General features: G+C 49.9%; 1 protein-coding gene across 2 annotated transcripts; it reads left to right on the top strand.

The window, feature by feature from the left end:
* The first annotated feature begins 13,848 nt into the window (after positions 1 to 13,848).
* LOC124701056 lies at positions 13,849 to 15,525 on the top strand. 2 transcript variants are annotated; one of them, XM_047233113.1, is made up of 2 exons: positions 13,849 to 14,056; positions 14,225 to 15,525. In XM_047233113.1, exon 2 carries the CDS (start codon positions 14,239 to 14,241, stop codon positions 15,310 to 15,312), a length of 1,074 nt encoding a protein of 357 aa, XP_047089069.1. In that variant the 5' UTR covers positions 13,849 to 14,056; positions 14,225 to 14,238; the 3' UTR covers positions 15,313 to 15,525. The 2 variants fall into 2 exon arrangements, with proteins under 2 accessions (XP_047089069.1, XP_047089068.1); XM_047233112.1 differs by having other exon boundaries at positions 14,178 to 15,525.
* The last annotated feature ends 483 nt before the right edge of the window (positions 15,526 to 16,008 follow it).

Here is a 16,008-nt window from a genome sequence, read left to right as displayed (position 1 = left end):
ATTAGGCACAATTTTCATGATTAATTCCAGAATATAAAACATGATGACAACAACTACTAACATGTGAAACTCGAACATACTAGATGCATTAATCAACATGAGTAGCAGCAGCACAAACAGTAAAGCATCCATCGCTAAACAGATCGAGATATGTCGCACGTACCGATCTGGTGGTGGTGGCGGTGGAGGTGTAGCAGATGATGTCGCAGCAGTAACGTTGTTGATGACAACGTTGTTGACGACGGGTCGAAGTAGACGGCGTTGAAGACGACGGTAGGCAGCACCGCCCGACTTGGACGGAAGGCGACCCGTGATGAAGAAGCTGGAGCAGTCGCGCAGAGCGCTTCCCAAAAACCTAATTCGCCCTCTCCCGTACAGAATCGCAAGGACGAGTGGTTCCGGAGACCTGCTCTCCCGTTCGCCGATGCACGTCGGCGCGCGGGATGGAGTAGGGTACGATGGCGGCGCAAGCAGAGAGAGGTGGAAACCCTAACTCGTGTATTCAGTCTCCACGATCCGGGAGCGACCCGAACCGACTAACTGCGACGCGTCCGTCTAGGACTCTGTTCGTTTTCCTGAGCTGCAAAAAGTAAGGAAAGTCTCGGCTCGAGGCTCAATCCACTCACCACTCACCACGAGCGCGGCGCGCGCGTCGTGACGTGTCGTGTCGAGTCGAGACGAGCGAGGAGGAGGAGGAGCGCGCGTGTAGCACTCCTATTCTCACTCACTTACTAGTGGTGGAACAACCCACCTTATAAGGTGGTCTAACTTCCTCCCAACTTTCCATGTGGGACTAAACTTCCCACCTCTTGCCACTCCCTAGTGAGCTGCCACCAACTTGGGTTCAAACTCACAAGGCTGCCACTAAGTGGGCTTTGAGATTTATAGGGAAAATCTGAAAACTAGTATGGGCCACCAAATGTGGGCCCAATATTTCAACAATCCCCCACCAGATCTCAAATCCCCATTTAGAGATTTACCAATACTCGATGCTTGTTTATATACTAGTGTTTCAGCGGAGACTGTTCAGTTGAACTTCCGCCTAGAACCTTAAGCTACATCCATTCACACTTGAACAATGGACTAAGCCTTGAATTGCAAGTTTTGCGTGAACAGGGTTTCACTCAAAGTCATAACCGAGTACATGGCTGCCAGTAGCCTACCCCGCGGGTGAAGCATATGCGTCATACTTCGTGGTCTCTTCATGAGTTTACTAGAGATCACCCAAATCTCATAGATTGCGACGTTTAACAATCGAGACTCATATATGTGTGTTATTTCAAGAATGCTCAGTAGGACAGCATCTTTGCTAATATAGCCAACATAAACACATTAAGGCTTGTTGCCAACCTGCCTTACAGACAATTGAGAGTTGTGCATCTTCACATAGAGAGGGTTACATAATACTCTCCTCAATTAAACCACTAGTTTGTTCTTCCCAGGTCCTAATTCACGGGATCTCCGATCACAAAGGTTGGGTTACCACTATGGTGTAACATCAACGGGTCTCAAACCCATCTCCCTCGATGCACTTTCTATCACATTACGTGATAGTCCCTTTGTAAAGAGATCTGCCAGATTTTTGTCTGTTTGAATATATGTAACAGTTATTACTCCGGAGTTTCGCAATTTCCTGGCAGACTTCAAACGTGTCTTGATGACTTCGCGTTATCCTTAGAATTGTTCACTTTGACAATTACAGTTGGATTGTCACAATTCAAAAGGATTGCCGGAACAGGTTTTTCAACCACAGGCAAGTCCATCAAGAGCTCACGCAACCATTCTGATTCCACAGTGGTTGTATCCAAAGCGATAAGTTCTGCTTCCATAGTTGACCTCGTCAATATGGTTTGCTTGCAAGATCTCCATGACACTGCGCCACCTCCAAAGGTAAATACATACCCGCTAGTGGCGTAGAGATCAGCTACATCAGAGATCCAATTCGAATCACTATATCCTTCAAGCACAGCTGGATGCCCTGAATAGTGAATCCCATAACTCATTGTACCACATAGGTAGCGCATGACCCTATCAAGTGCATGCCAATGATCGGTACCCGGGTTTGACATGAACCTACTCAACTTGCTAACGAGCAAAAGAGATGTCCGGTCTAGTCGCGCTCGCTAAGTACATGAGTGAGCCAACAATCTGAGAGTATCTCAGTTGATCTACGGCAATCCTCCGGTTCTTGCGTAATGTCACACTGGGATCATAAGGTGTTGGAGAAGACTTGCTATTAATATAGCCGAACCGGCTCAAGATCTTCTCAACATAATGGGATTGCGTTAGAGTAATCCCACTCTCATTCTTAATAAGCTTGATGTTCAGAATTACATCAGCTTCTCCCAGATCTTTCATATCAAAGCACTTTGACAAGAAAGACTTGACCTCGTGTATTACTTTCATGTTTGTACCAAATATCAGAATATCATCCACATACAAACAAAGTATAACACCTTCGCCCCCACCATGGCGATAGTAAACACACTTGTCAGCCTCATTGACAACAAAGCCTACATAAGTCAAAGTTCTGTCAAACTTCTCATGCCATTGCTTAGGTGCTTGTTTCAGGCCATATAAAGATTTCAGCAACTTGCACACCTTTCTTTCTTCACCTTTTACTACGAACCCATCGAGCTGATCCATATAGATTTCCTCTTCCAACTCTCCATTAAGAAAAGCTGTCTTTACGTCCATTTGATGAACGATAAGACCATAGGAGGCAGCCATGGACAGTAGTACTCGAATGGTGGTAAGTCTAGCGACAGTGAATAGGTATGGAAGTAATCTTCGCCTTCTCTCGTGTGTAGCCTTTAGCTACAAGCCGCGCCTTGTACTTCTCAATAGTACCATCAGGTCTTAGCTTCTTCTTGAACACCCATTTGCAGCCCACGAGGCTTGCATCCATGGGGTCGTTCCGATAGCTCCCAAGTTCCATTAGAAAGAATCGAGTCCATCTCGTTATGGACAGCTTCTTTCCAGTCATCTGCATCTGGAGATGCATATGCCTCTGCAATGGACGTGGGAGTATCATCCACAAGGTACACAATGAAATCATCACCAAAGGATTTTTCAATCCTTCGTCTCTTGCTCCGTTTAGGAGCTTCATTGTCATCCTTCTCAGTAACATTCTCATGTGATTGTTCAAAATACTCATTAGATGTACTAGACTCAGGGATTATCTCAGTAGAAATTCTAGCAATGATATGCATATCTTTCATAGGAAACATATTCTCAAAAAATGTTGCATCACGAGATTCCATAATAGTATCAACATGCATATAAAGTACCTCGGATTGAACTACTAAAAATCTATATCCTACACTCCGCGGAGCATAACCTAGAAAGATACAATCCACTGTCTTTGGTCCGAGTTTGCGCTTCTTCGTGATTGGAATATTGACTTTCGCCAAACATCCCCATGTGCGCAAATACGAAAGTGATGGTTTTCTTCCAGCCCACTCCTCGTAAGGGGTTTTATCTTTATTCTTGTTAGGAACTCTATTCAGGACATGACATGAAGTCAATAAAGCCTCCCCCCACCATGCCTTAGATAAACCAGCAGTGGCTAACATGGAATTCACCAGGTTAGTCAACGTGCGGTTTTTCCTCTCGGCAACCCCGTTTGATTGGGGTGAATAGGGAGGCGTCCTCTCATGAATAATGCCATGTTCCTCACAGAATTCATCAAAGATTTTAGGAAAATATTCGCCACCACGATCCGACCTAAGACGCTTGATCTTTCTCTCTAGTTGATTTTCAACTTCGGCCTAATAAATTTTAAAGTAGTCTAAAGCTTCATCTTTAGTTCGCAACAAATAAACATAGCAAAATCTAGTCGCATCATCAATCAATGTCATGAAATATCTCTTTCCACCTTTTGTCAACACACCATTCATCTCGCATAGATCGGAATGTATGAGTTCTAGAGGTGCCAAGTTTCTCTCCTCGGCCGCCTTGTGAGGCTTCCGAGGTTGCTTTGATTGCACACAACTATGGCACTTAGAACCTTTGGCAATGGTGAAATTCGGAATTAAACTTAAACTGGATAGCCGAGACATTAAACCGAAATTAATGTGACATAAACGAGAATGCCAAACACTGGTATCATCACTAACATTGCCACAAATATGGTTCACAGACTTATTACTGAAATCAGAAAGCGAAAAGCGGAACAAGCCTCCGCACTCATAGCCTTTACCAATAAATTGTCCAAACTTGGAAACAACTACTTTATTCGACTCTAAAACAACCTTAAACCCATCTCCGCATAGAAGGGAGCCGCTAACGAGCTTCTTGTTCATAGTAGGGACATGCTGCACGTTCCTCAGCTGCACGATCTTCCCCGAAGTGAACTTCGGATCTACCGTGCCAACACCATGAACGAAGCATGTGACCCATTCCCCATCAAGACGGAAGAATCCCGGGCGACCCGGTAAGAAGTGAACATGGATATGTCAAGCACACACATGAACATTAGCACTCGTATCAATCCACCAACATGGAGATTGAAATACCGAAAGAACGAGTAAAGAGATTACCGTACCCATCAGCATTGCTAGCGGTCACCGTGTTGACTTGCCTCGCCTTTTTCTTGCGGTCTGCCCGCTCCGGACAGATCCTTAGAAAAGTGGCCAGTCTCTCCACACGTAAAGCAGCTCAGATCCGCTTTGTTTATCATCTTCTTCTTCTTGAAGGTTGTAGTCTTCATAGGCTTATTGAAGGAGGGCTTGTTATTCCCTTTGTTCTTGCTGTAGGGTTTCTTCTGCACCATGTTGGCGCTAGATCGACCCTCTCCTTTCTCGGTATTATCCTTAGCCCGAGCTTTCTCCTCAACATCAAGAGATGCTATCAGATTTTCAACCGATATCTCATGTCTCTTGTGTTTGAGAGTTGTGGCAAAGTTCCTCCATGAAGGGGGCAACTTAGCGATGATGCATCCAGCCACAAACTTGTCAGGTAAGGCACACTTAAGGAGTTCAAGCTCTTTCGCAATGCACTCGTATCTCATGAGCTTGTTCGACTACGGAACGGTTGTTAACCATCCTAATGTCATGGAAGCTCTCCATGATGTACAGTTCATCGCTCGCATCGGTTGCACCGAACTTAGCATTCGAGTGCATCCCGGAGCTCTTTACCATCTCGTTAAGTGCATGTACACATCACACGAGACGATCGGCAAGAATACTTAGAACGCATCCGACGAAGAGAGTATTGTTTTCCTTGAACTTGTTCCGATCTTGGTCAGATATAGTTCCTTCGGGTAAACCATCAGTAACTTCGAACACTTTCAGATGAGTAAGCCAGAGCATGGCCTTATACTGCCACCTCTTAAAGTGCACACCGGTAAACTTATCCGGCCTCAGTTCATCGGAAAAACCAGCCATTCTTAACTCAGGAAATTGCCTACAATTAGGTTTTTGGATTGTTGGATAATTAGGCACAATTTCCATGATTAATTTTAGAATATAAAACATGATGACAACAACTACTAACATGTGAAACTCGAACATACTAGATGCATTAATCAACATGAGTAGCAGCAGCACAAACAGTAAAGCATCCATCGCTAAACGAGATCGAGATATGTCGCACGTACCGATCCGGTGGTGGTGGCGGTGGAGGTGTAGCAGATGATGTCGCAGCAGTAACGTTGTTGATGACAACGTTGTTGACGACGGGTCGAAGTAGACGGCGTTGAAGACGACGGTAGGCAGCACCGCCCGACTTGGACGGAAGGCGACCCGTGATGAAGAACTGGAGCAGTCGCGCAGAGCGCTTCCCAAAAACCTAATTCGCCCTCTCCCGTACAGGATCGCAAGGATGAGTGGTTCCGGAGACCTGCTCTCCCGTTCGCCGATGCACGTCGGCGCGCGGGATGGAGTAGGGTACGATGGCGGCGCAAGCAGAGAGAGGTGGAAACCCTAACTCGTGTATTCAGTCTATTTCTGCGGTAGCCGGGCAAGAGATTATATAGGCTCGGGAAACCCTAGGCAACGTGGGCCACGCCCACGTCGCACGTTTCGAGTCGGTTACAGATAGCCCACGATCCGGGAGCGACCCGAACCGACTAACTGCGACGATCCGGGAGCGACCCGAACCGACTAACTGCGACGCGTCCGTCTAGGACTCTATTCGTTTTCCTAAGCTGAGGAAAGTCTCGGCTCGAGGCTCAATCCACTCACCACGAGCGCGGCGCGCGCGTCATGTCGAGACGAGCGAGGAGGAGGAGGAGGAGCGCGCGCGTGTAGCACTCCTATTCTCACTCACTTACTAGTGGTGGAACAACCCACCTTATAAGGTGGTCTAACTTCCTCCCAACTTTCCATGTGGGACTAAACTTCCTACCTCTTGCCACTCCCTAGTGAGCTGCCACCAACTTGGGCTCAAACTCACAAGGCTGCCACTAAGTGGGCTTTGAGATTTATAGGGAAAATCTGAAAACTAGTATGGGCCACCAAATGTGGGCCCAATATTTCAACAAATATTGCTGCTGCTGATAATCGTAGTCATCTAGGCCATGACAATCTCTCAAGGCTCCCCAATGATTAGGAAGCATAGCTCATCCTGAAGTGTAAATTTGTTAAACAAATTTGGAGACAGATGAATCTGGAGCATATCAGATTGGAGCTCACTAGTTGTTCAAATGCTCGAGAGGTTCTTCTGCGGGTCTGGGCATTGCCAATGCAGCAGAAGATTAAAACATCGATACTGTTGTGGGATTGGTGGACACACCGGAATAAAATCAATTCAGGCGAGTGCCGTAAGACACCGGATGAGCTATGCTTCCTAATCAACAAGCACCTCCAGGACTTCATGCCGGAGCCAAAAACGAACACTACTGCGCCCGTTTTTGTGCACAAGTGGGAGCTGCCACCTCCAGGACATGTGAAGGTAAACTTTGATGCCTCTTTCATAGCTGAAAACCAAGACGGTGCTTTTGGGTTCGTCGTACGGGACCACGCCGGTCAGTTCATTGTTGCTGGAGCAGGGAAACTATACCACTTGAGAAGTGCTTTTCAGGCGGAAGCATCTGCTTGTGTTGCTGCAATGGAAGCTACGGCTAGCCTAGTGATTTTTGAATCAGATTCCACTACTTTGGTCCTCACTGCCGTCAAGAATGGAGGTTACGATCTTGCAGATAGTGGTGTGCTTGTCCGGGAAGCGCGAAGCTTAGGTATCCTGCACTTTGATAGTGCAGATTTCTTATCTTGTCGCCGAAACTGTAATATGGTAGCTCATTGCTTAGCCCAGTTTGCCTATCAGGCTAGTGTTCCGTCATCTAGTTGGATGAATGATGCTCCTAATTTTGTAATCGGTTTGGTTGCCAGCGATTTAGCTGCGCAACACGTTTAGTGGAATAAATATGTTCCCATAAAAAAAAGGCTCCCCAATGTGCTTCCCTAAGAGCATCTCCAGTCGCGTCCCCCAAACCGTCCCCCAAAGCGATTTGGGGCGCGCCGGACAAAAAAAGCGTTCCAGCCGCGTCCCCCAAAACCCTTTTTTGTCCGGCGCGCCCCGATACGGTGTCCGGCGCCCGAGCCCGTCCCCGTCCCACGGGGGACGCACCGGGGACGCCGGACACAACGAAAGCGAGGCGGGCTCCCACATGTCGGCGACTATTTGCATAAACCGTTGGTTCGCGCCTCTTTTCTCGTCGCTCCTTCCTTCCCGCGCCTCCCACCCCACCGCCGCCGCTGGATTTCCCGGCCGTTTGGGCGTCCGATCCGTGCTGCGAGTCAGCACCGTTGTCGCGGCCGGGGCTCCCGCCGGTCGTGCCGCCGCCGCGTCGCCGCCGCCTCCCGAACGCGCCGTCAAATCCGCCCCACCTCCGCGCACGAAGGTGCTCGACGACTTGCCGGGTAGGCGCGATTGGTCGCTGTTTGTTGCGTCGTCTCGCCTCGGCGCAATTTTAACCATTGATTTTGCTTTAGCCATGGACAGCGACGATGAGATGGTTGCCCTGCTGCTGGAGGACGAGCAAGCGTTCGACGACGACCTGCGGGAGCATTTGCTGATCATCGCGTCCCTCCGGGACATGCTTGACGCCGAGGCGGAGAAGAGGAAGAGGCCGCGCCGCGGAGGATCAAGGCCGGGAAGAAGGAAGTCGAAGCCCCGACGAGAGGATGGAGGGGCATGCCATGCTCGCACAACGACTACTTCGCCGACGGGGCAACACATGCCGACAATTTTCGGCGCCGGTACAGGGATGAGCAAGGGCCTGTTCATGAATATCCTCCACGGCGTTCGAGAGTTCGACCCCTACTTCAAGCTCAAGCTCGACGCTGTAGGCGTTCTCGGGTTCTCATCCATTCGAAGTGCACCGCCGCCATGAGGATGCTTGCATACGGAGCACCTGCCGATACACGGGACGACTACCTTCGCATGAGTGAGTCTACTGCCATTGAGTGCATGTACAAGTTTTGCCGAGCTGTGGTGGGAAAGTTTGGCAAATACTACTTGAGAGGGCCAACCGAGGAAGAGACTGCAAGGATCATGGCACAAAATGCTGCCAGAGGATTTCCGGGAATGCTTGGAAGCATCGATTGCATGCACTCGGGCATGGAAGAACTGCCCGTTTGCTTGGCAAGGTATATACAAAGGGCGTCATGGATATTGCAAGTGTGGTGCTTGAAGCCGTGGCAGATTATGACCTGTGGATTTGGCATTCTTTCTTTGGCATGACGGGATCACACAATGACATCAACGTGTTGCAGCGGTCTCCGGTGTTCAGCGAGACTAGTGGAAGGGCATGCTCCACCATGCAACTATGAGATCAATGGCCACCAATATACCAAAGGCTATTATCTAGCCGATGGTATATATCCAAAATGGGCCACTTTTGTCAAAACAATCTCGAATCCATCAGGTCTGAAGAATTCTCACTTTGCTACACGACAGGAGGCTTGCGGGAAGGATGTCGAGCGGGCATTTGGTGTGCTTCAAGCATAATTTGCCATTGTCCGGTACCTGCTCTAAGCTGGTCTCACGACCAAATGTGGGAGGTGATGCAGGCTTGTGTGATCATGCACAACATGATCATCGAGGATGACCGCAAGAATCATGTTAGGTCACATGTTGGTCCCTATGAGTGTCAAGGACCTCTCGCGGAGGTTGATCATGAGGTGCCTGCAGATTTTGCTGATTTTGTGGTCATGCACGCAGAGATCCGTGACAGACAATGTGCATGAGCAACTTCAAGCTGATCTCGTTGAGCATTTGTGGAGGATCAAAGGAAATACCGTGGCACCTTGATGTATCATCTAGCCCTTTTTATTATATTTGATTACTTGTTTTATTGTTTGTTGTAATTTAATTTGAAAACAATCCTCGAAAACATTTTTTTTCATATGCTACATTTGATATAAATGGTTTATGTGTTAAAAAAATTATTTTAAATGTTTGGGGGCGGCGTTTGGGGGACGCGGCTGGGGAGCGACGTCCCCCAAACGCGGCACGAACAAAACACGTCCCCCAAACGCTCAATCCGGCGCGCTTTGGGGGACGGTTTGGGGGACGCGACTGGAGATGCTCTAAGATTTTTGTCGCTTCCACACTAAACACATGGGTTCACCTTATCCTCATTCTCCAAAGTTCAACCGTTTCGTAAATTAAATATTTTTTCTTCATATATGATACATGTTCATGTATATTTTCCAAAAATTATTTTGCTGACGAAAACTTCCAAAATTCATAAATGTTCGAATTAAAATTAGCTTCCAAGCATGATAAATGTTTAAGTTGGCAAACTGTTCAACTTTTACTTTGATAAATGTTCAAGTTGGAAAACTATTCCACTTATTATTCAAATTATATGTTCAAATAAGAAACCGCTCAAATTTCATAATTTTGAAAATATAAAGCTCGTTGTAGGAATACATTTAATTAAGTTTATTTTCAATTATTTCTTTATGTACGATATATGTTCAAGGAAGGAAAACCGTTCTTATTAAAACCCTTCAAAATGGATCTATGGTAAAAGCAAAATCTATTTTCAAGCATGATAAATGTTCAAGTTGGAAAACTATTCAACTTTACTTTGACAAGTGTACCTCGTCAAGTTCCTCAGGAGTGAAAGTTAGCTCTAGGCTTTTGTTCTCCTCCTCCGAGATCCTCGAATCCTCATCCCAGATGTTAGGTGCCAAGGAGAAAGCCCTCTCCTCCCCCTCAGCTCCCATTAGACCCGAGTAGAACTGGTAAATATGTCTCATCATCTCTTTTTAGCCCGTAATCTCTCCCTCATCAAGTCTAAGGCGTGGGATCAAGCATTTCCTACGCCTTCCATTGGCAATTACGTGAAAGAAAGCCGTGTTGGAATCCCCCTTAAGCGTCCATTGCAAGCGACTGCATTGTTGCCAATATTCCTCTTGTAGCTCATCAAGCTGGATAAGTTGGTCTTCTAGGTGGTATCGGAGAGCCCATCCCTCCTCATCCAAACCCGATGAGTCTACCGTTGCATCCAGCTCAGCCACCTGTTGCAGCAAACCCTGCCAAAATTCCCTCTTCTCCTTCCCCAGGTTGCCCCTACACTTTAAGGAACTTTCGGAGAAACCGTGAGATGCACTGCCAAAGCTCAATACTGCATCTGCCCCCCCCCCGACAAGAACTTGTCAATCTTTCCCTTGAGCAGGTCCTCAAAGCCCGCAACCAGGAGCGTGGGAGGGACAGGGACTCCCCCCCCCCCGCCGTGGTGGAGGGAGCAGAAGCTGCCAATCAACTCTGCCATGGCCAAGGGTGGGAAGAATCCAGTGTCGGAGGAAGGTGGCTTCGGCCCGCAGTCGCATAAAGGAAAGAACAAGGTGAACCCCTCCAGTGCAGGGGTGCCGGCGGGGGGCGGATGTTTCAAGTGCGGCCGCGAGGGACACTTTCAGTCGCAGTGCCTCTTCCAGCCATTGTGTGTTTTTTGCAGTGATGAAGGGAACACGTCGGTGAACTGCCCGACGAGGGGGGGAAATCTTTGGCTTGTCCATGGGGCACGTGATCCATGGGGGCGACTTCTTCAACATTGATGTTGAACCACTCGGCACCGGCCAGAGCCCCGGGGAGGTGTTCTCGGCGATCATCACGTTCAAGGACTCGCCTCTCTCGGAGGAGATGCTTGCGGAGGAACTGAAGAAGCTCGTTGACAAACTATGGGACTGGCAGGTGTGCAGGCTGACGGAGACGGAGTTCTCGGTCGTGTTCCCCTCGCGTGCGACCTTGCGTTTGGCTACGGCAAGTGCAGACTTTACCTCCCGTTCAGTGAGAAGAAAAACGGAGATTTGCGAAGCTTTCTTGGCACCGAAGCCTAGTCTCATCCTCCCTTTGACATGGTCAGACTAACGAGTGTACTGGAGGATTTGATGACCAAGGAGAGGTTGATGGCTGCCTTCGTGTTTATGGGACGCCCCATAGATGTTGACGAGTTATCCATCATGAAGAGAGACATCGAGCCGATACGAATGTGTTTCCATGGCAGATATCCGGAGCGTATCAGTGGCTCCATCCAGTTGTCCGTGAACGGTGAAGGGTACACCATCGGCCTACAGGTGGAGGTGGGTCCGTGTGGTGCCGCTGGGGGGCTCCACCGCTGCCACCCCGTGATGATGGAGATGACTACGACTCCGATTACATCTCGTCGGATGGGGAGTGGAACAACCACGGTCACAGGAAGAAGAAGGAAGAAGGGAGAAATGCCAACAAGGACAAGGAGAAGGAGTAGAACGGTGGGATAGGGACGGCAGGCACCAAGGTAGTGGGCTCTCACAGCGCCCCTCCGGCGTCGAAGTCCAGGGAGGAGCTGCCGACCCTCGATGCCCAACCCATTTACCGGTATGGCCGGGTCCAATCTCGCGTTGGGCCTCCTAGCGCCTACTGGGGATGGCGTGGAGAGGGTGCGCGTGACGACGTCCATGCTGGGGGCTGCACCCATGCTGGCTAAGATAGTCGCTGCTCCCGAGGAGTTGACGATGTCGGCGGAGACCGGTTCACAAGTGACTGACCTGGTCTCTACCTGGGTGGCGGACAGCCCCTCCCTTGAGGAATCTCCACTCAAGATCTCCACGCTCGGGACCCCTCTAGACCTAGAGGAAGGGGTGGAGAAGATGGTAGTGGAAATGGTGGGGACGGACAAGGTGGTGCAGGCTGGAGCTACACCACCGCTGCTGGAGCTGGGCGACATGACCCGCAGTCCGAGGCGCTGGCGGACCTTCCGCTGGTGCAAGGCAGGTGGTCTATGGATGTGCCTTGCTCCACCAAAAGGAAGAAGGACTCGGTGGCCCCGACATCGGTGCACAAGAGCAGGAGGAACCAAGGCGCTGCGACGAACACGCCGGTCATGGAGAAGGCCCAACGCTTGGCGGCGGAGAAGAACCTGGAGACGACCAAGGGCAAGACTAAAGGTAATGATTCCTCGGTCGTTGATGTTCATTCCGATGAGCACCTTTCGTCTGTTGTTAGGGATAGGTGCTTGTTGTTTCACCTGAGGGCGGGTTCCTAGGCTGAGGCCATTTCCCTTATTCGGGCTAAGGAGAAGGTCCAAGAGACGCTGGCAGCGACCAGACGCCGCCTCGACCTTGAGGAGGCGCAGATGGCGGCTAGGGAGGCTACACCGCTAGCGGCGACTACAGATGCTGGGACGTCCAACATCGATGCCATGGCACACAACCCCGCGGGTGACGCGGTCGCTAGTTCAGGGGAACCATGCGAGGACCGGTCGTCGGAGGCGGCATGGGAGGGCCCTTCCGGCTTCAATGTGCGACCGGTCGTACTAAGGGAAGGAGGCCTATGTTCAATGTTTGCAAGGGACGGACCAAAAGATCTGTCTCCCAAATGAGGCAGAGTCATATCTATATGTATTGAGGACATCTCCAACGGGGCGACCCAAACGGACGCTGAGCGACTGTTTGCGTCCGCGGTGACCGGAAATGCGTCTGTACCCTGCTATAGCGGGGCGACGCAAAGTGATTGGCCCGTCCGCGACAACACAAATCTGGACCATATATGCGCCAGGTTTGCGTCTCTGCGGACGCTTCGCGGTCGCGCCGAGCGTCCTCCTTTTCTTACCCAGTCCGCACGTCAGAGACAGCGAAATCGACCGCTTGGATTTGCTTCTTTTCCCCTCATTTGCTGCCCTACTGCAATGCCACCACCCCAACCCCACCTGCTGCCGCACCGCAGTACACGCCGTGCACTCGGTCCTCGCCGCGCCGGAGAACAGGATCTTAGTCGGGGTAGGCTCTGGCGCGCATTTGTCGCCTGTTTGGGGGCCGGTTGCGCCGCCCGGCCTCACCGCCCACGACTTGTTCAGTCAATTGCGCCGGTAGATTTCTTGCTCGTGTTTTCCGCGCTATTGTGCACGGTCATTGATTCCCAATTTCTACCCACGCAGATGAACATGTGGCAGATGTTGGACAAGTTCCGCGTCGAGGTTGTTGACTCCTCTTCTGACGAGGAGTCCGATCAGTCGACACATACAATGGCTACTGCTGGTCTGCTGCGGCCTCCGTTGGCTGGCCATGAAGACAATGCCTAGAGAAATACATCTTATTTTCATGTATACTTCTAAAAATTTGGATGTAATAACTATGACTTCGTTGAAACTGTTTATTTTGTTGTTTTGAAACATCCCAATTCATTCCGACGCGGAAATGCATCGGACTGTAGGAGGCACCCCAAGGGGTAAACAAACACGTGAACGAAAACGGTCATATTCGCGTATGCTAGGCGGCGAACGCGGACAATTTAGATGTTGAAGATGGCCTGACAGGTTTGGAATTTTGGATATGCTGCCGTCCGATGCGATTAGACGGACTACAACCGAGAACGTCCCTCTGCAGTTTGCGGGGTAAGGCAGAGGATCTCGTTCCGGTAATTAGGGTAATTCCCTCGGCGTCGATTAGGAATTGGCAGAAGTATCCGTTCATGACTCTGTTTCTCTCTCCAAAACAAAATCTCTGTGCGCCGCCCCTGTCTCCTTACTATCAATCCCAATCCAATCCAATACAATCGATAGAGGTTGGTTCTGCCTGCGTGCTGGAATCATAGGCGCTCTGTTTGCTGTGCTGGTCGGCGCCAGGTACGCTCAGATCTCGATCGGCTTCAATTCCCTTTCCCTTGGTAAATTGTTGTTAAATTGACTGGATCTTATGAATAGATGGATAGATTAACTAGATCATGTTTGATTGATTGATTATCAGCAAGGAAGAGGAGTGTGAGATTCTTGCTCTGTCCGTGTTGATTTCAGAAGTATAAGCATCCATGAGTGGGCGTTTTGTGAATCTGGTGGTGAAGAAATTGAGCAGCATTCGCCCCGTCTTCAACCTGCACCGCATCGATCCGGCAGGCTTATTCCACCCAGCAGGATCACCAAAACTAGCAGATGCAGCAGCAGCAGCAGCAGTGCATAAATGTCCGGATTCCGGTCGGCTGCCCCCCGCCGCCATATCCTTCCCGTTGAACAAAGCCGAGTGGATGCGTATCTACTTCATGGCCTTGAACAAGGACGTCGTCATTGCCGTCGACCACATGGGCCGCACCGTCGCCTACGACGCCGCTCTTGGAACCGTCCGCAGCATGAATGCAACGCAACGCCCCGACTGGAGCCCCATCTCCATCACCGTCGGCAACGGCCTCTACACCCTGTCCATCCACCATCGACCGCCGCCCATAGGGAACTCTTTCCAGGTTCTGAGCTACGGCCGCCCGCTTGGCTACTGCTGGCCGGAGGACTGGAACTGGCGCCCCCTCCAGCCGCCTCCCCTCGAGTACCACAAGTACGTCCACAACTACCTGGAGGCTCCACACCACCCGTGTGCCATCCGTGCCTGGGCGGTGCTTCGGGATTCCCAGATATGGATATCCACGGAGGGCGCCGGAACTTACTCCTTCGACACACAGACGGGCACCTGGAGCAATGCTGGCGACTGGTCTATGCCCTTCAGAGGCCACGCCGAGTATGCACCGGAGCACGGCCTCTGGTTTGCCCTCTCGGACGGCGATGCTCGGCTCTGCGCCGTCAGCGTGGCTGACCTTGAGCTCACGCCCACGGTGTGCCGGAACCTGTGGGTAGACGACACGCCTGTCCCTGAGGGGTGGATCCCGACGGTGTCCCGCATCTTGCCGCTAGGCTCTGCCAAGTTCTGCCTCGTGAGGCTCTCGCAAAAGGATCAGCGGGGCAAGACGGTACAACAGCTCTGGAGAAGCAAGGTCGAGACATGTGTGGTGCTCGCTGGATTGGAGGTCCTCAAGCATGACGACGCAGCAGCTCTCCACATGGTGAAGCACAAGTCCAAAACCTACCGATTCAGAGGCGATGAGGTCGAACTGCTGTGATAGTGGAAGCAACATCGCTTTTCATCAACCATCAACTCTGTCTTTGTGAATAATAAAGAAATCTTTAAATATGATGCATCTTACTATTCATATCCATACTCTGTTAAGTTGCATATTTCAGGGGAGGAGCCTGCTGATTTAGCGCTAGTTACATGTAGTACAAGGGTAGCAGCAGCTGCCCGTAAATATTCAGGTTCAGGGTGGTCACAGTGTTATATGTATGGTCTGCAATAAATATAACAGCAATATTCAGGTTCAAATATGCAAGTAATTACACACCATCTTACAAGTATGATACAAATGGCAGCAAGCTAAACCAACATCCATGACACAAACGACCGGAAATCTAACTCAAGCTCTGTTAATTCTGTTTGGTTCCTCCTCCTCGACCGCCGAGCTGACTCCTTGTTCGACACCATCCTCAAATTTTACACATGCGATTCATTCGTCCATCATAAAGAAGAAACATTTGTTCTGAGTTTGTCAAAAAGTTGCTGGCAGATTATTAAAAGAGATTTCTATGCTCTTTGTCGTGATTTCCAGGAAGGGAAAGTCTCTCTTCATCAGAGTATAAATGACTCCATCATTGCGCTGATTCCCAAGAAATCTTCTCCTGAGACTCCAAATGATTTTAGACGGACGCTAGGCGTCGGTCGCCTGATATCTGGCCCAAAATCTGGTCGGATGAGCATCTTG

This window comes from Lolium rigidum, chromosome 3 (genome assembly GCF_022539505.1).
Source record: "Lolium rigidum isolate FL_2022 chromosome 3, APGP_CSIRO_Lrig_0.1, whole genome shotgun sequence".
NCBI lineage: Eukaryota > Viridiplantae > Streptophyta > Magnoliopsida > Poales > Poaceae > Lolium > Lolium rigidum.
This window is presented reverse-complemented; position numbering and strand designations above follow the sequence as displayed.